At 40.2% G+C, this 21,030-nt stretch overlaps 1 protein-coding gene across 1 annotated transcript in view; it reads right to left on the bottom strand.

Moving 5' to 3' along the window:
* The window catches only part of GABBR2 (gamma-aminobutyric acid type B receptor subunit 2), a 491,662-nt gene that overhangs the window by 28,324 nt on the left and 442,308 nt on the right, over window positions 1-21,030 (bottom strand). Inside the window, exon 14 of the mRNA XM_063326323.1 lies at window positions 12,491-12,601. Within this exon, the coding sequence (XP_063182393.1) occupies window positions 12,491-12,601 (111 nt within the window). The remainder of the gene's footprint in view (window positions 1-12,490; window positions 12,602-21,030) is intronic.

Here is a 21,030-nt window from a genome sequence, read left to right as displayed (position 1 = left end):
CACACTGGAGGCACAGACAAGGAGGAAAAAGAAAAAAGGTTCACTCCCATTGACCTTGGTACCCTTTCTCCCAGACCACCACATTTGTCCACTGCCATGTCATGGAGGTAATCTTATCTTTGATAAAACTGCAATCCATGTGGTAATCCAGGCAATTAGAGGTCTATGATGATGCGATTTGGGGATTAATTGCAGTTGCCCGGTAAAAATTTACCTTCTGCTTTTTTCTTGTGGGGAAAAAACATTAAAAATTTCAAAGGCAAATAACCTGGGCTAGAAGAACATTGCTCGGTTGCCAGTCAAGCACAAGAGAGTTGGGAACTGACAGATTTATGTTTGCTGTACCAACTCAGTTTTGCCCTTTTTCGTGCTTTCAACTGTAGTAACAACTGGATGTTAATAACTGCAAATTTCCTGGATTGTTTGCTTAGTTTTTACTTCAAGCAACAGTGGCAACAAACCCAACTATCTGTGACTCAGCTCCTTTGCACTCCCGCAGAAACGAGCAGGCTGCAGCCACCTACCTACTCGCCCGGGATTCACTTCGGTCCAGGACTTACTGCCGAGCTGCCAGCGCTGCCCTCCCAGTGCTGAGCCGCTCTGCTAGCTTCTTTCGTTCTCTTGCCTACAGCACATATGTTACCCTGCCACATGTTCGTGAGCAGACTCAGCTGGAAGGCTTTGGCGGATTAGGCATCTGCTCTCAGCCCATGGAGCGTGGCAGGCCGGAGGTGCTGCCTAGTCCAAGCAAGCCTCTTGCTCACCCACTTGCCAAACCTGCCGTCACTGCTGCAATCCGTATCGAGACACGGAGGCAGGGGTGGCCCTTCCCATCAACAGCAGCAGCGGTCGCCCTTGCAATCCTCACCCAAGTCTTCCTCTGCACCGTTCCCACCCTGTCCCCTCCACACGCTGCTGCAGGATATGGTCCTCTCCAGGGCAGTCCCTTGCCTCCTTGTCACAGACCTACCTCTTCGGTTTTACCCATCCCCTCTAGGAGGACTAGAGCCCACACCTCACCCCGGTCCCTTGTGTCTTCCCCTGCCCTTTCCAGCAGCTGAAGAAGCACAGGAAGAAAAGTATCAGGTCGAAGTCTGACAGCTACCTGGAGCAGCGAGGGGTCTCGGACCCATCCAGGTAGGGCAGTTGAGGTGGATAAGCCATTTATCAAGCTGGGTAGCTTTGTGCCAGAGAAGCAACTCATCCTCTAATAAATTTTCAGAGCCTCTAAGGTAATCAAGATGATACTTCCAATAAGGAAGGGTGCAGGCAGCGCTGCTCTGCTGTTGGGTCCGGCACCGTGTACAGATGGAGCAGGGAACACACAGACTCCTCTACAGGCTCTGCAGAAGCAAATCGTCCACTGTATTGACCTGGCTGCGCAGGGGACATACACTGGTGATACTTTTTTTCAGGATACAAACGTATTCCTCCCAGAGACTCCACCGTCTCAGCGGCTGCCTGCTCTGCATTCCCTGCACTCTTGCTGCACTCAGCTGCGCTGCAAATTTACACTTTGTCAGCCCCTGAGCTAACAGGCTGATCTGGGCTGAGCTGTTTAGAGGGGTAGAAGGAATCCTTGTGTCTATGTCTCTCCGTCATGTTTTTAAAGGGATGAGACCCCGATTAACTATGGAGAAGATTTCTTCTCCTGCTACAATTCATTATTAATGAGATTTTTAGGGTTGTAGGTCATCCCTCACTCTCCCCCACTTCTCCCAGTATGAACAGACTCCCTTCCAAAAGCATTATTCTGGGAATACAGCCAACATACTTAAATGAGGCCAGCACTTATTACAAATAATGGGCCGAATTTATAGCCGAGGCAGTTATACAGCGATCTAAAATATCAATTATAATGGAAAAAGATCATTTGAACAGTGTTGTGGGGGTTATGGTTTGGCCCATTCTCATTTATAATTGAGAACAGCATAGAAAATGGTTAAGTATCTTCCAGATGAAAGGAAGATATTTATATGATAACTAAAGAAAGTGAGAGGCTCTTGCAGCATGTGGGTTTCCTCAGAATGATGCACTATAAATTTGAGAGCATTGTTTTTAATTTTTATTGGCATTTTGAGTAAAATCCTTGCCTCGGGAAGAGAGCTCTCCTTTTCTAAAAGTCAAAGCTCATCTTTGAGACTCAGACATGGATAAAAGCTGAGAGTTTTCTGCAGCCTGCTGCCAGGACAGTGGTGATTGCAGAGATGCTCCTTGTTTGCCTGTGTACAGGTGCCTGCAGGGCTCCGTGGGTTGATAAGATTTCTTGTCTGAGATAGAGCCTTCCTGAAGGAACATGACACTTTGCTTTCCCTCCATCTGCCCTTCTTGTGTTCTCCCTTCCTGAGGCTCAGCCAATCTGCACAAATGAAAGATTCCTTTTTACAACTGCAAAAATCCTGAAAATCCCTAAAATGGCTTGGTTGAGGAATAGAATGCAGATGTTAGCGAAAGGCCCAGATTTCCGTGGTTTCTTGACAAGTTTTGAATACGAAACATATGAGCTCCAGTTAAAACACAGACTCTCAGTATCCCAATTCAGATGCTCTCTACTCCTGGTAGGTAATAAAATAAATTAAATAACTTAAAATAAAATTAAATAACTTTAAACAGTGATCTTCCCCAGCTGTGTAAATCATGCTTCTTATCATGCTGGGGGACACCTAAGTCTTGAGACTGCTGTGCAATTTAAGGCCTATTTGATATTTAAGGCCTGCCGAGATTTGCAACGCAGCTGTCTCTCCTCCTATTGCTCCTGGAGGGCTCAAGCTGGTAAAGGCTTCTCAGAGCACGTCTACTGGCTTGCCCCCCCCCCCCCCCCCAAAATACAGCATCAGCCATCTTTGTTCAAGACAATGATGCTGGTGACGACCGTTGCATAGCTTTGTGTTCGGGCAACATGGCACAATTCCAGATTTTGCCTGAGATGTGCTCCCTGGCCCCAGACTAGAGGCTGTCTTCAGAAGGAGCTCTCAAACTTCTCTCAGAGCTGTCAGGTTTTATGTAATGAGAGACTGACTGTCTTAATTACTTGGGCACTTGCGTGGGCTGCTAGTTCTGATCTCTGCTGAGAATTTTGATTAAACAGGGATGGAGGCAGGCAGCTCTTAGCAGTGCTAATGTGCGAGAGTTGGAAAGAGGTAGGACACATCTGTCCCCACCATTTTATACCAGTTTGCTTAGGCAGCTCCTTGCTGGCAGTTACAATTCCTATCTTGAGGATCCTGATGGATCCTGTGCATCACAGATGGAATTTGAATAACTCAGGGCTACGCATTCTCCTATAGAAAGCAGTTATCTAAAAGTTAAGGATCACAATAGTCTACTGTCAAGTCTAATCATCTAATTTAAGGCCCTTTGGGGATCTCAACCAAAGACACAACTAGGAAATTATCATTAACTTAAAGCCTTTTCCATTTTGGTCTACTAAATACATATTTTGTTGATGTAGAAAGTGTCATAACATGTTGTTTTGGGTTTTATCTGAAGGTATGAGCTGTTCAGGCAAGATTGGTTTGTTTCATCTTTCGTTTGAGGGTAGGCAGCTTCCATTTGACACTGCACTGATTTAGAGTATTACCTTTGGAGCAGCTGATATGGTGTGTTTAGGCTGTGTTGTCAGTGCACCTAAAAAGGCTGTGAGACAAACATGGTATACATTTGGGGAAAACAGTATCTGAAGGCAATGGGATTATACCACTGTGACTAAAGACAGAACTCTGGTCACCAAGAGAATTCTGTATTAAAGTCTTAGAGGGATAACAGGACTATGGAGAATACAATATTTGTGTTTAACAGGCAAATTTTGATTTTTAAAAATCTTGTACTGACTAAATTGTGATAGCTGGGAATATAATAAAAGCGCTTGTAGCTGAAGTATTGGAAAACATTTAAGCCTGTTTTTCAAAACTGTACTAGCTAATTAATTTTAAATCTTGCTCACCGGAATTACTGCTAAACACAGTAATGATTGCTTACTGATCCACAACATTTATTAATAAAATCAAGTGTCTAATTTGCTATTGGATTGCATAGACTGGCAGATGACAGGCAGAAAATTATTTATCCTCATATCCTCGTGTCCTGTACTGCCCTTAAAACATTTTGTCTATATGTTTCATTTCAAAGTCATGTCTGCTTATACTTTGAACATAGGTTATGAGGCAGTATTAAGCAAGAAAGATAAAGAAAGAGAATTATACTGAGGATATCAGACAAGGGATGAGGAATACCAGAGGAAAAGTCTCCAATCTTGTCAGAAGTCATGCTTGCCAATAACGAGAGGGTATGGTTTTGGAAAGATTATGTATTGGACCAGGCTGCAGCTTTGCGCTAATTACTGTATTGTAGTAGCACTTACTGAGCTCACTTGTGGATCATAGCCCTGCTGTGCTGCATGGAAGAACAAAAGCAAACCTTTACTTCAAAGATCTTGCATCTGGGGATTTGTTAAATGTTTTGGTTGGGGTGTTTATTTTTTTTCCAGCTAGAGTACTGGGAGATTCCACCTGCTGCGGCCCTGTAAAACAAAGGCAGTTCTGGACTTTGGACTGTAAACACCTCTCAGTCTGAAGTAACTGAGGCTGGAGTTGTGGGTTTCCCTCCTCGCGTTCATTCATTGCATCAAGATCATCACCGACGTAGGCACATTTTTATTTCAGTGAAATGGGTGCAGATTTTTTCAATGAGAATTTTGAAAACTTAAAAAAAAAAAAAAGGCATTTTTATTTTCAGGTTTTCACTGGAGAATTGGGCAGTAAAACATACTGAGCAGTTTTCAGGAAGATGTACAGAAAAGTGATTTTTTTTTTTTTTTAAATCACTAGCACACCAAGTATGGTTAGCAAACTGAAAGACAAAATATATCCTTGTAGGTCTCCTACCTTCACAGTCAGTACAATCTGATATTAAAAATGACTCCCTCCCTTGATCAGGTATGAGTCAGCTGGGTATTTAGTTCATTTTCACACAGCTGCTCCGGGTAGACAGTACTAAAGGGAAGCTTAATATTTCTATTGAGCATTAGGATAATAGCTAAATATTTTTTCAATTGCAGGGTATGATATTCAGCTATTCAGCAGAAGGGTTTTCTTCGTAAAGGTCTTGGGAAAGTCCTTTACGCTGCAGGGCATTTAATATGGTCCTGCCCAGGGCAAGATGGAAAAGCAGCTGCACAAAGCTATGGACAGTAACATGCGTCCAGATAAAATCTTCCCCTCTATACTCAAGCCTCCCAAATCAACAGGTTAATAAAATCTTTTCCCTTCTTTCTATACAGACTATATTTGTCTTTCTTCCACTTAACTTCTGCTTAGTCATGAAACACATTATAGCAACGAAGTCGAAACAAATGCACAATTGGTTGTTAGTGAATATCCATTTGGAACAGCTTCATATTGTCTCTGGCGTAAGATTACCACAGACAATCATAGCACTGTAAAACAATCAAACATCTCTTATAAAAACAAGCGTGTGCTACAATTTAAATCTATTTCAGCAATATAAAAACCAATGCCAAGAGACATGCAAGGGAATACTGCAATATCTGCAATATTTCAAGAATATATTTGAAGTTTCCTGATGGTCATAATAGGGAAAAAATTATCCCACAAAACCATAGGGTAACTTATGTTTTGGAATCTAAACCACTGCCAATGTTTTATTAAAGATACAACAAATATCTGGTACCACTATAAACTACCTTGCCCCACCACAAAGCTTAACTATCTTTCTCTTTAATGATGGTAAGGTAAGGTGGGACAGATGGGCTGGTGCTAAACCCGTCATAAATATGAGTTGGAATCGTGCAAAGTAATTGAGAAGACGGCACTCCCTTCTTCTGAGTATTCTTTTTGATCATGAAGGAAATTAGGAAAGAATGCAAGTAAATGTGTTAAAGATCAAAGGTATTTTCAGAAAATGATTAGAAATTTTAACATCATCTGGAGACTTCAATTTTTCTATACAGAAAAATTATAAATTTGATAAAGAGATTAATTAAGAATAGACAATTTTTCATGTAGTATCATAAGAAAGTTGGGAGGGACTTGAAGAAATCGTCTAGTGCAACCTCCTGCTCAAAGAACAGGCTCAGCTGCCAGGTCAGACCAGGCTGCTCACAGCTTTATTCAGTCTGGTCTTGAAAACTTCCACGGATGAAGGCTCATGAGCCTCTCTGGGCAACCAGCTCCACTGCTTCGCTTTCCTCAGCGCGAAAAAAATTGTCTTTCTATCTAGTGTCTATTGAGTAAATATAGTAAATATGTTAAAAATGAGGAGCGCGGGTTACACACCACAGCTGTACTGTTCATACGAGCTCCTGGGCTAGGTGTACAGGGGGGGCTCGAGCACCCGAAGTGGTAGTGAGAAGCTACATCCAGCAAGGACCGTCAAGCTGTCCCTCGGTATCATCTGTAGGTGCCTGAATGCTTTTAGAGCTCAAGTTTCTCCTTCTGTGCATGCTAATGGCTGCCCGGACTCTGTCTGGGTATTTGCTTGCTGGTGCCTGTCACACAGCCAGCCTCTGCCGTGGTCCAGAGAAGAGGCATTTCAGGCTACTGAGGCCCACCTACCCCGGCCAAGGTGCTCTCTTCTGCCCACCAAGGCAAGTGCACCAAGTGCTGACTGAAGACCGCGCTGCTGGGCACTGACGGCAGCCCAAACTCTAAATCATGGTACTTCTTTTTGCAAATCTACTTCTAAGTCCATGAAAACATTGGAAAAGTAACGTTTATGGATTAGCCATCAAAGCCAAGGAAGCTCCTGGAGAAGGGAGCTACTCGCACCAGGAATAACAGCAACCGAAAGATGTTTGTGTATGTGCTGTAAAAAATCTGCCCTAAACTTCATAAATTTAAAGAAGCTTTCCTTACCTTAAAAATTGTTTTGGTTGTTGTGGAATTTAAACCAAACAAGCAATAAAATTGGATGAAGGCTAGACAGAATGTAACAAAGGTTAAAAAGAGGAAATTCATAATAACGATTATGAATTAAAGTTCTAAAATACAGATAGTGGAAAGGGAAGTTAAGTACACAGTAGAAAACGAATGGCTAGCAGCATTAACGGAATTCATAAGGATTTCTAAAAATGTATGTGGAGAAAAAGGAATCCTAATAATGATTCATTCCTTGGAAGATGACAAATGCAATAGTAATGATAAGCTTAATGAGTATTTTTGTCCTATATTTATATAGAGATGGAACAATGCATTCACGTCTTGCCAAAACAGTGAAATGCAGCTTATTCCAGCTGTAAGAGAGCTCTCGAAAACCCTGTCAAGACAAGCTGTTGTAATCAGAGAGATCCGGTAACTTGCATGCAGGAGCTTTAGGAATTGATTTAGAAGTTGTCTGGACTGCTGGCCTTAATTGTTGATATTTATTGGAATTCTGGCAAAGCTCCAATTACAATATAAAGAGGCCATATGGGAAAAGAGAAAGTGGAACATCTTCAGTGATTACAGAGCTATTATGGTAATTTCTATCCTAAGCAAATTAATGAAATGGCTGATACATGAACTCAGGCAATAAATGACAAAAAAAAAGATAGCGATATAATTCAACATGCTATTATTTTTTTCATTGAGATTGCAAGACTGAATAAAGATAATCACATTTATGCCGCTTACTTGAATTTCTCCATAGTGTTTGTCTTAATACTGCACGGTATTGTTATTTAAAAATAGTATATTACCAAATCAATACAACAAATTTATACCGATTGAAATCTAGGCGACAGATCTCAATGTGTAACTATTAATGAGAAGCTATTGAAAAAAAGGATAGGTTTCCAAAAATTGCTAACCTAATGCTGTCCCACTTTGTACATTGACTGGAAGGAGGCTATAACATCATGGCTGAAAATGATGCAGAGGAAGTAAAGGTGGAGAATGGCAAACAATTAGTAGGTGTCATTTTCATAAAGCAGTAAGATTTTTAGAAAAGTCACAGAAATTTGGCCAAGTTCAGGGTTGCTTGCCTAGAAATAAAGGCATGAGGTCATTTTAGAGAAAGAGGGATAACTAATATGCAAGGCCCACCAAGGTTCAAGGTTTGGAAGTTAGGGCTAGACATATTCAGCTCAGTGTTCAGAGAGCCTCAGGAAGCAGAGAGGTTCTTTCAGACTTGAAATTAAGATTGAAAATTATCCCAAAAATATATTTTAGTTGAAAGCTTTATTTGGCTTCATAAATCAATTGCGGAGTTGTGTTGTGCAGTATGTCAACTACAGTGACCAAAATGGAAGACTGGAACATGAATCATTAGAAGGAATAAAATTTTTTATTCTTAGCAACCTTTACCAAGTCCCATGATGTGTGTGCATCCGTTTTTCCTGTCTCCACTGTGAAATATTGATGTTTTCATCCTCATCAAAGTTAGATAAGGAGCATATGTTAAAACCTGTGTATCAGAAGTGGTCAGTAATATTAGTTACAGCTTAAAAAACCCTCAATTAACAGGGGTAAAACAGGGTAAAAGTAGGCTTTGTTATGCAGAGCAACAGCTGAACTGAAACTATACCTTGGCCTTGAAAGCCTGTTTCTCAGTAGCTGAATAATAGGTAACTGTAATAATACCTCAGCAACACAATAAAACTTCCAGTATATCTACACCTTGAATCTAGTGTTAATGAAACACATTATCAGGAAGAGAGGAATCAAACTGTAGACAAGTCTAGCGTGTGTGGTTAAGAAGCAAATCACCCCAGAGGAGTCCAATCCATCCTTAATCTGGTATTGTTCTGGCCGAGATCAGAAAAAAAACGCAGAGCCCTCAGAATGATGTTAGTGCACTCACTGATAATGCTCCACTGGCAAGTTTAAGATGGTGTCATTTCTATCATCCTTTGGAATATATGAAATAAACATACTTTTCAACCATGTCTACATCATCAGAAATCAAAAGCTAGACATACTGCAACTGATGGTCACCGTGCACACGCAGAGAGACCTTGAACTTGTATGTAGCCTTTTAGGAGCTGAACCCGAGACGGGAAAAAACCCGAGTCCCATATGTATGTATGGTGGGACTTGGCCAGGGTCGCTAAGAAGACTAATACAACGACAAAGGCAAGCTTTAGGATGGTTGTCTTCCTATTGTTCTCCTGTCACCAGTCTTGAGGAATCTCAATCCAATAACTGAGAAGCTTTTGTGCAGTTAGTAAGCATTTCCTCACATCCCTTCAAAGGCAATCGAAGAATTGTGAATCTGAATTTTGCTTACTTTAATATAGAATGAACTGGTGCATTCTGGTGAGTAATGTCTTCCCTTATCTCGCCTTGCATTGCCTTCCCTGCCCTTTCCTGCCCTTCTGTGCTCTGCCCTACCCCGAGTGATCTATTCACTGCATCAGTGCATTTAAGTCATCAGAATGGACAGTATTGCTTTCTATCTTCAAGCCAAAATAGAAAAGCACCTTTTTAGGTTATCCCAGTTTTTTTGTATTCTGATTTTGAGACAACAGGAGGTCACTGTAAATAATTTTGGCCTGAGTAAATCATTAAGCCTTTTCACCTTAAATATTGCATTATACTGTAATTAGCAATACTAGCTCTTTAGTATAAAGTATGTTAAATTACAGATAAGTATCTTATTATTACAAACTGCAGAATTTCCTATTAGATAAACCTTTATAAAATGATACAGTAACATGAGAGGTTCTGGTTTTTCTTCTGAGGGCAAAGTATGTATGGCGTACAGAAACATCTTTGGTGATGAGATAAAACGCATCGATCCTGTTGTCCTCATATAACTCACCATAGCAATTATTTAAGTGATTCAGAAGAGTATCTTCCTTTTTCATATGCAGGGATTTGTGCAATACAAAGGGCACTGGAGTAATAAAAAGTGTATATTTCACTGATGGTTATGAAACACTGTGTGCCTGAAATAAGTATAGTGACTAATGCCAAACGGCATTTGCAAACTTAAACAAACTGAGTCACATATCTTGTAGAAAACAGTCCGACATACAGGCGAACAAACCAATCCAGGGCAAAGGACTAGCGAGAACCGATGCAGTTTGATTACTGTCCACCATGACTCAAACGTGAAAGAAACTTCTCAGAAAATCACCTGAGAATGTATTTTTAAAGTATGTGTTATTTTCTCTCTTTACCAACAAATTACATATTTTTTAATTGAAAACCTCACCATTTGTTTGAACCCTTCAGTATTTTTAAAGGAATTTTAATTTGATTCCTTCATTTACTCCGCTCTAAGTGAACCAAACATATTTACTGGTTTACTTTTCAAACAGAACCACAGAGAAAAATGTCTTAAGCACTTGTTTAAGGAACACTGGCAAATTCTCCCTGGGAGAACACGAAATGAACTGTTCAAAATTTCTATGCAAGGAGATTGGAAAGTAACAACAGTATGGAAAATACTGACTCTGATAACAAATTATAACAAATAATCTAATAAAAGTCTTGTAAAATTAAATATGCAAAGTGAAAAATACTCTCCCAAGTGAAGACCACGAATTTATTGACAGATACGTCAAGCTAGTAATAAAGTAATATACCACAAAAAGGATGAAAAGTTAAGAACTTAATCCCTGAAGAGAAATAAATGACTTAACAGATACAAACCATCACCACATAGAATGTAAATATTGCAATGAAGTTAAATACCTTGCCAGCAAATGGGTACTAAGGCTATGGTTTTCGGTTTAGCTGTGTCTCTTTGGAAGATTTGGCTTAAAAAAGAGTCAAAATCAGAAATTGGCACTGCGCAGATTAGGAAGAATCAAAGAAAGAGATATAAGTAGGAATTTCAGAAGCTCCCAGCTCCACATGGGGACCTGCGGACGGTTCCTCCTACAGTGCAGGGGCTCTGACAACCTGAAGGAGCCCTTGCTCCCTTTTGTTTGCAATGATCTGTTGTTTTGAGCTGGACTAGTTCGTTGGTGTGCAAAGAAGCTCCAGATACAATGCACTGGCACAATTCCGGGTGGCGTGCTGTGTTTTTGCATAAGACATGCTGTTCTGTGCCAATGGACAGTTATATCTTACTGTGGCTCCAGTGATGGTCAGTGTCATGGCTCCTAATTTCTGGTTGCCTTGCCTTCAAAACAACAATCCCTCAATGCTGTGTTACATGCTGAGGCTACTGTGAATCCAGAGCCACTCAGAGCTGCCCAGTAAGAAAGGCTTAGATGTGGAATCTCTCCCGATTCATGATGCTTTTAGGGGGATGAAGTATGTCCTAGCTCTTAGTTTCACAGCCTGCTTGGACATTCTTCTAAAAATAGGTGACTACATCTAAAGTTTTTTTCTTCTTTTTTTTTTTCCCCTTTTTTTTTTTTTAAAGATAGGGAGGTGGGAAGGCTTCCTTTTGTTTGACAGCTCCAGGATCAGAGCTCTCTCCTGGGAACTGGAGAGACTTGGTTGGTACTGCCTTCTCTGCCTGAAGGTACTCCCCAGCAGACCAGGATGACCACAAAGCTACTGATTACTTAGAATTAAAAAAAAAAAAAAAACCCAAACAAAAAAAACCCCTCTCCTCCCTTCCTGTTGAACTTTGTGTATTTAAAGATTTTTCAGCCTGAAAAAAAAGCAGCGTGAAAAGCAGCAGGGCTCTGCAGCCCAGCAGAGCGATCATTCGCCGTGGAGAGAGAAAACGAGGACTCCAGGCACCAGCAGCTCCCTCTCCCTGGCTCCCCTGAGGGCAGCAGCACCAACCACGCCGAGTGGAAGCAGCTGACCCAGTCTCTCACGGGTGTCCTGACACACAGGCGTGCTACAAACACACAGAACAGATTGAGCCCTTCGGGCAGTGTAAGCTAATGTTTATCTAGGTTTAGGATCCAGATGGGGCTCAGCTCAAGATAGGTGTTCAGCTGGTCAGTGCTGTCAAAATCACACGTTTTTAAAACCTTGAGGCTTACGAGCTTTTAATCACTAATAGTCACTTTTACATGTGGGGTTTTTTTGTTGTTGTTGGGTTTGGTTTTTTTTTTTTTAAACTATCAAGGTTCAGGATTCCTGGTTCCTGAGGTCTATTTTAGTAACTGAATCTTTTTGTGGAGATGGACCTCGGTGACAAAAGGGTTATTTTGATTCAGGCTTCAAATTCATCTTGCGTCTCCTGCGACTGTTCCTAAAGGACGTTTGCATGTCAGAGGCAAACATCTAGAATAACCTAGTCGCACCTTTTTGGAGAACCTAAAGGAATTCAGATGATTTGGCTTCTTTATTTACAAAGTTGTCTCATTCATAGACCCATCTTTTCACTATTGCATTTCTTGGTCTGCAGTATATCTTAGTATTCAGTTTAAGTGCTATTAATGTCTTATTTATTTTACGTACGCATATATCTCCATATTACCACCTAACGAACTTTAGAACTGATCCAATTATAACAAACGGCTGTACTCAAGGAGGTTTTAACTCACTCCCAGGCATCAGGAAAGCAAATATAATTCAGTTCATGCCTATCAGTAAATAGCAGCTCGAAGGCAGTGTTGTGCAGAACAAGCTATGCTTACCATCAGCAGCCCTTTATAAGCGTAGACAATCCCAAGCCAAATTGTCATGTGAGTGTTTTCGCAGTGCTCCAAGATCGGTCGGATGGAGATATCTCTGCCCGCAGGGTCCGGCTGCAAAAACAAAAGGTGAAATATTTGCAGTCAGATTTCATTTGTATTCGCACCTCTGAGGTATTTAAGTCTATTCTCAGTAGACCGAGGATGTGTAGACTACAGACTGGACAACTTTAAAGTAACTCATGACGGCCACAGACCCATGAACCTGCAAAGGAACACAGTGAAAAGCAAAGATCTGAGGAAACAACTGCATGATAGCTACCACCAGGTGAGGTCACCTCTACTGCAAACCAGGAAGAAAATGTCTGAAGTCACTCTGTCTTTAACAGCGTCAGTCACATTTATCAGCTTTAGGACATCTAATTTTTCTACAAGGCAAACAGCTTGAATGCAGAGGCACGAAAATGAATGTGCTTAAAGTCACCCCTCCTTTCACCTGCGGTTCTTTTGTCACTGGCAAATGGCTGATAAAAAATGTATGAAACATCGCTGTGTTTCGGGTGTTTTTTCATTGATAACCACGAGCTAAATCAAAGACCATTTACTATGGAAACTACATCAGTGGTTTAGAAGAGTGTATAAATCATCAAAAATCTGGGAAAAAAACTCCTTTAGAGCAAGTGAACGTCTATGCAAAATTTAATACCGCTGAAGGCTTTGCAGCTTTCCATTTATTTTGAAAAGGAGATTGTATAAAAGTGCAGAATCAAGAGGACTTGCAGATTACCGGGACTGTTTGTATGAGGGAGAAGTTATAATTAAGACTACGAGAAACGTGTAAGAACAACTCCCATTCTCTCTCGCCTTTTAAATTTTTTTTTTTATAACAGGAAAAAATCCCACAGCTGACGCAAAGAGCAAATGGGTACTAGCCACTATACTGTCTACAGTTAGAATATAGAGTAGGGTATGGTCCAACTGCTTTTTAATGGTGTACACTGTATAAGAACACAAGGTGCCTCTTGTATATGATTCTAAGAGATCCTGTTTTAGTTTGGTACCACAGAATCCTCCTGTTGGCTATTCTGAGGTGTGCGTACCTACAGTGTCTTTTACTATACTGAGTACACTGAAATACAGAAAGATATTTTTCCATTCTACTTTGAAACACTGGATCTGAACTTCAGCTAAACTAAGATCAGCGCAGGCACAACTTTCTGTACCTGGCTGTCCCAGTGGGCTTTGCAATTTCTCTATTTGATGAATAACACATGTGAAATGTCTCATGCAGAAGTATAATGATTATTATATGAGATAAGGAAAAATCACATTTTAACCAACTGAAATGAAGAACTGTATGTGGAAGGACTTTAGAGAGATCTGAACAATTTCCTAAAGCTTATTCTTGCTGCCTCTGATGCTGGTATGAATTTTTCTATGGATTTCAGTGGTCACAGCATTAATCCACAGCTCAGTTTCTTCTGTCAGTCTTTTCGTATTGCCCCTGACCTCATACACTGTAAAAAGATAATGTAACCAACAAGGAGGTAGACACGGGGGAATAAAAAAAAAAAACCCCAAACAACCTTGTGCTACGCACTGCACAGTTAAAAGATTTGCAACTTTCTTTGCAAATCGTACAGTAGGCAAGACGTTAACAAGTAAAACCTTTTCTTACCCTGGAATTCTGTAGAAACCCTGAGCAGGAGAATAAAGATCTTTGAAAAAAAAGGTGCCCTAAAATAAAATAAACTGAAACCCAAGAAGGCAATATTAACTCTCCCAGAGAGCTTGTGACTCCACCCTAACAGTTGCTGATGGCAAGTTCACAACCATTAGCTGAAGAATTGAAATGGCTGCAAACATTAAGTGGCATCACAACAAGCTTGTAGTCATCCTAATGTCGTCTTTTTTTTTTTTTTTCCTTCACAATGGGGAGTCAGCACAGGACTGTCTCTTCATCTCCCCAGTTCTACATCCTTTCTGCCATGTACTCCCTCTATTTCAGTTTTGTACTTTTGTGAAACAAGATATAGACAACGGAGACCTCCACTTGGTGCGATGCATGATGGCATGTCTTTTGTTTCCCTTGTCCCTGGATTGAAACCTCCACTCACGCTTAAGACTGAAGCATTCCACCACTTTTAGGCAACTATGAGTAATTAAAATTATTCTGTATTTTGAAGAATATTACCGAAATGCAAACTCCTATTTGGTCAGTGGCAGATTTTCTTTTCATTTTCACTATATGTTTATTCTCTAATGCCAATTTGCTTCAAAATTGGAAAGCATATGTCCATTCATTAATCAAAACTGAGAGACCTGGGCAGAAAAATGACAAAACGGAAAACATAATTTGTTTTCAAATCTGATTAGAGAGAAAGAAGTCGCATCATTTCCTTAGTAGAAAGATTGCCAGATTTTATAAGGCAATGATAGTTTAAAAAATATGTTAATTAAATAAAACAGTGTGTTCAGATTTTCTATGTGAGACAAGAAATTCCTGTGAAGTGCTCTAGGGGGAGCAGGAAAAGAGAGAATACTGATTGCAGCATCAGCAAAAGTGTACATGGAGCATCATTTGTTTCAAAGCACTTCCCAGATGTGCAAGGTGGTAGTATTTTCAACAAAATTTTGCATGTGGAGTTAAGCATTGGCAGGTAGCGGTAATTTTACAGTGAACTGATTTTGCTGATTGCTTACCGCTACTGCAAAATGGCATTCCTCTTTTACTGCTTTTAATTTGCCATTCTGTTTCTTCACTGATTTTGCATGAATTAACTAATCACGGAAAAAAGCAGGGTTAAAAAAACATATGATATTTTCTGATGTCAAAAGAATTTTTAAAAACGCTACAATTACAGCTGAATGGAGCACTTCACTGACCTCTCTAATCATCCACCATTTGTGCACTTTGTTACTGCTTTAGAGAGGATGACAACATAAATGCTACCAGTGATTATATATGTACTGGAAATTTGCCCTTTCCTTTTATAGAAAACAATCTAAATGCCCTTCAGATGTCACTCTCAAAAGCCTGACGACCTCCTATCTTGTGACTAGGCTGAAGCTTTCCTACCTCTTCTGAAACCTAATAGGGTTTCTGACATTGACATCAATTTCTGGAGTGTTTTCAGCAGTTGAACATAAACAGTTTAATCCGTTCACTTCATACAAGAGTTGTGTATCATCTCCAGTAAAATGCTTGTTTTACTTCAGATATGGTAGGTCTAGATAGCAATCCAAGTAAACAGATTACCTACAGAATGTTTATAACCCCTTTCGGTGCACGTTCAGATTATTATTAGTCACTTCTGTAGTTTTGCTGCCTTTTCATTTTCTTTGCTTTTCAGTCTGCCGGTGAGCTGGCAGATCTTGTCGTAATAGGTGAGACATGGCTTAGGTGGGTACTGCGGGTACTGCCAGAGGGAGGAGTGAAGCTCAGAACCACCTGGAACCAGCAGGGAAATTTGCAGGAGAGACTTGCAGGGGCATTGACAGAGACTGCTGAGTGCCGCCTGCCTTCCTACACCTCCTCAAATTAACGGAGCAGCAATGATGCTCTTAGTTTCTTCATGTCTCTGTAGATTGCGATACAAAACTACATGCCCAGTTGTCATGGTTTGGGCCAGACCGGCTACTAAAACAAATGACAGATGGTCTGCCCAACCTCTCCCTTCGGGGAGAGAAGGAGGGGAGAGAAAGAGACTTAGGAGTTAAAAAGAAACTAGCCTACTTTAATGAAATATCAATAATGAAAAGAAAAGATAATAATGTACAAAAAATGTATATACAATATATACAACCCTCATTGAGCTCCCAGCATGACGATCACTTCACTGGCAAGCACTGGGAAAGTCCCAGACTGGACTCAGTGACGGATCGGAGCTGAACTCAGGAACTGCATTCAGGAACACACGGATCAGGATCAAAGGAAGATGAACAGACAGAGTTCTCCTCGGATGCCGGCCTTTGAAGAAAGAGACTGACCCCTTTGATCCCTCAGCTTTTATACCGAGCAGAGGGCAGATGGGATGGAATGCCCTGTTGGTCAGTTTTGGGTCACCTGTCTTGTCCCCTCCTCCCTGCAGGTGGGACCCCACTGTGCTTTTCCATTTCCGACCCTCCAGCAGGGCAAACAACAAAAATAGCCGACCGTCGTTGTTACAGCAAGTATAAGCAGGAGCTTCTCCGCGTACCATTCCTTGGTATTAATTATAAACATCACGCCTTATCTCTGCTAGAAGCTGACACTGTCTGAAAAACATGCCATTAATTTCAGAGAGTACAGTTAGTGAGAAGAGGTTTAGCTGAAAAGTAAAATTACTGGACAGAAAATTGTTTCCGTTTTACCTGAAACCAGGGCATTGATTTAAGCTGCTTTCCAGAGTGGCCCGTGTTAGGGAAGCGGAAAGGCAGTGCTTCAAGTGCAAGTTCTTTAAGGATCTGGCTCCACTTGAGTAAACAAATGTATGCAGCGTAATGGACAGCTTCCCTTGTCTCAGGCTAAGGTGTGGGAAGATAGGACAAACCGCCCTGAGGCAGCTGTGCCTTCTGGGCATGATGTTATTTGATCCGCATAAAGAGAGCTCTTATCTACTTTTTTTCATCTATAACTACAATTTCTTAGTGGCTATTATACTAGCCAAAATCCCTTTGGAAAAGACCCCGTGCAGTGGAGAGATATTTGTATGATTGATAAAGTATCATTGACTTATTTTGTGTCTTTATTGCCATTCCTTCTCTATAGCTCCACAGAGGTCTTAAAAGGAGGAAGGGTCTATGTTCCACAAGGCATTTCATCCAGCAAACATCTGTGAAGAACAGACTGTGCCACCACAGAGTATCCAAAAGTCCTTGACCTTCCTGGGGTACTTCTTCTACGTGGTCACCTCTTCAGGTGCCGCTGCCCGTACAGCAGATGATCCTGATGTAGAGAGTGGCGGCGCTGCTGTGTAACGCAGCTCACGGGTAGACAGTCTCGGGAAGCTTTCTAAGAAACTACAGGTATCCAGTGCAACATTTTGCCATTTCTGCAGCTGCGGTTTCACCAGTGAGAAAATCAGGACATTAGGCCCCAGTCCTTTCCAAAGGTGGATATGAAACATAAGGTAAACAGTTGCAGCTTCCGTTTACTAGGTTTAAAATAAACTGTGCAGTTCCCGTAATAGAGGAAAATACAGGATCATACTCTTCTGTCGCACTGTTAAAATGGTCTTTATATACCATCCCACTCTTTGTTTTAGCTTCCCTTTAAATGGCTTCCATCTAACTGGCTTAATGACTGTATACTATCGCTAGTCTGCAGCATGAATTAGACATCTCTGGCATTTTAAATTTGGCATGTTTAACAGTCATATGGAGCCCAAATGTGATTCCTTATCTGAAAATCCAGACTTCGCTAAATTGGAAGATCATCCGTGCTTCTTTTTAAATTCACTTCTTTTCCCCCCCAAGGACAATTATAGTTAGTTTATACTATAAATTCTGTAAGAAATTAAATTTACTCGCACGTTGTAACAGGCCCTCCTCTGTGCTAAACTGCATATTTGTATGGAAAGGTGTTCCACAAAAGGATTTAAAGTTTTCATATGCAGTGTGTTGTAGCCAGGCTCTCAATTACTGATGAAGAGAGAAAGAGAAGGGGCAGAGGCTGCCTACTTTTCAATTACTTAATAATCTGAGGGTATTTTTAGAGAAAAACAACTCTGATATGAAAACAAAATTTACCAGGAAATGGATCCCTTTTGTTTCATGTATTTTTTACTTTGCGTAGTCATACCTCCCATGAATGCAAAATAGCAAATGTAGTACTAAGCTGGGGTAGCTCACTTGGAATGTCTTCCAATTAAAAATGTGGCAGGCAACCTAGAATAAAGGCTTGTTTGTCTTCGTTCATATCTGAGCTTGGGTTCAGATACATTACAAATCACATTGTAATGTAGCTCAACTGAGTACAAAACTGTTACTGGTTTCTTGCAGTCCAGTGACCAATTTTATTTCTCTTCAAGATTAATTGAGAAGTTTAGACATTTCTGTAATAGTCTAATGATCCAGGACAGTAACTGATTTAAAGACGACTTCTTCATGTATTTTTCTTTGATTTGGAGTCATGGAACAGAAAATCAGCTTTTAACAGGTGAGCATAGTACTATTACATATAGTGAGGGCTGTTTTCCAGTGCAGGAATGCAAGATTTTGTTAATAAAAGCAGGCTTTCAACTAAATAACTGGCCACTCTGTGACTCCTGCAAGAGAAATGAGAAGCATAAGGCTTCTCACCTCAGGAGAAGATAAGGACAAGATTCTGAGCAACCACAACGTTCATTGCATCCAGTGTGCATGCTTGATGCCCTCTCATGCAGGCCCCAAGGAGGAAATTATTTAGACTCGAATTTAGATTTTTTTTTTAAATTGTTTAAATAATGTTATTTATACTCGTAAAAACATTTACAATTTATGACTATGAATACGTAACCGCAGCAAGATAGCATGCTATATCAGTTCCCATCTGAAAACAAAAACTTCTCGTAAGGATGAAAAATTTAGAAATGTTAGTTTTTAAATTTTTTTACATAATCTGCGGTGGAAGACAAAGTTTTATTTCGTGGAATAGTTACAACTGCTTCAGCCCCTAATCTGTGGATTTACTTCGTACCAGAACAATGGATTAATGCTCATGACAATATCGGAAAGGGAGCTGTTGCCTCATTTCTGTAGATGAGGAGGAGGAGTCATACGAAGGTTAAGCAAATGGCCTAGGAAATCTGAGAGGAATTCAGCCTGTTTTGCCTTACTTCTCTGAGTCAGAAAAAACATCTTTCTTTCTGATAACTGTGATCAATATAAAAATTCTCATTCCAGTTTTTATTGCTCCAGAGATAGAAGCAGTTTTCTACAGTAAATTTCCAATTAGAAATTAGAATTAGGAATTTCTAGAATTCTAATTCTATTTCTAAATTTTAATTAGAAATTCACTGGGAAAAATGTTGAAGAAAATTTTCTCTACTTGAATCTTTCTTTTTGTTTGGAAAAGGATCAATTTCAATAAATTTAATGACTTACAATGACATTTAAAATCCGTTTTGCAATTTTTTACGATGTCCTCCTGCAAAGTTATTTAAAATGAAAATGTGTGATTTTTAGATTGTGACTGACTTTTAAAACAGTATTTATTTATGTTAATGGTAGAGATTAAAAATAAATTACTGGCATTTCAAATTGATCCAAAACAACAACAAAAAATTGTCTCTGTGTTGTGTGAAAGTTCGAGAAACCTTAACTTCATTAGTTTGTAACAGAGAAGATTCAACCCACTTCAAATACAGTAATGAATGAGGCTAAGGATTGCTCTTGAAGTTTCCAATGGTTCCACAGTGGTGATGGGTGAGTACTGCGGCAATGCAGGATAGCTGTATTACTTTAAACTACAACCCCATTGCTTACGCTCAGGAGGGAACCGTGCGGGACATCCGTCAGCTTTGGGCCCAGCGCGACCCTTCTTCCCAACCCCTCAACAGGAGTGGCTCCTTGGTGGTGTCCTCCAGAGGAGAACTGGCACAGAGCTACGGTATGAAATGTTTGAGGATGCAAGGTTTCTCACGTAGATCTGAATACACCCACCCTGTCCCTGTGACGCGAAGTAAAGGGTATCTTTAGGTTATCCAGGGTGATTACAGGGTATTTTCTGCTTCATTCATTTTCTTGCTATACTGAAATTCTGCTCCACCCCACACCTCAGTCTGGTGGAGTAGACTTAGGCATTATCTGGCTTCACCAGAACTTCAAAAATCAAACTCTTCCAACAGTTCAGAAGAAATCCTGTTTACATTGTAATGCCTAAAAAATCTTCATTCAAAGTGGTATTTTAGCATAGCATACATATGGGACAGTAGTAGTGTAATGGTTGGCTAGCTAGAAATCATCAGACAATGAAATTGCATTTGCTGTAATACCAACATATACATGCCTGTTTTTTATCTGGTCACTTTTTTTTTCATTTTTTTTTTCCTAAAACATAAAAAAGATGTACCCTATAAGCCAAGGAAAAAAGCGCTAACACATTTTGGGGCTTCAAGGATATTAATGGAATTATTTTACATTACTCAGCTTGCTACAAATACAGAAATCAGGTCTAACTTTACAAGTGGATGGGAGCAAAGAAAGAAAGAGAGAAAAAAAAAGAAAACATGTTAGAGATAACCACTGTAATTCCGACTACCCCAAAGCAATAAGGTCTGGTAATACATTCACAGTGATAGCCACACCGCAATATCTTTAAAACAAACCTACTTTCTAGCTCCCCATCTGTCTCTTGTACAATCCCAGAGAGCATTAAGCATACACGCTGTAAGTTAGTGTGATTGAAAGATGATGAAATGCCAGAAGAGCTATTTATAAGCCCTTGTACTGTGAATGTGTCCATACATTTACTTGTCAAGAAAATCTTTCAGCGGCATTATTTATAACATCACTTTACTTAATGATTTTTATTTTGCTGCTGTGGTGCTTCATTTTTATTTAAATGAAACTGGTTTTTTGAG

Source organism: Chroicocephalus ridibundus, chromosome 2 (genome assembly GCF_963924245.1).
Source record: "Chroicocephalus ridibundus chromosome 2, bChrRid1.1, whole genome shotgun sequence".
NCBI lineage: Eukaryota > Metazoa > Chordata > Aves > Charadriiformes > Laridae > Chroicocephalus > Chroicocephalus ridibundus.
This window is presented reverse-complemented; position numbering and strand designations above follow the sequence as displayed.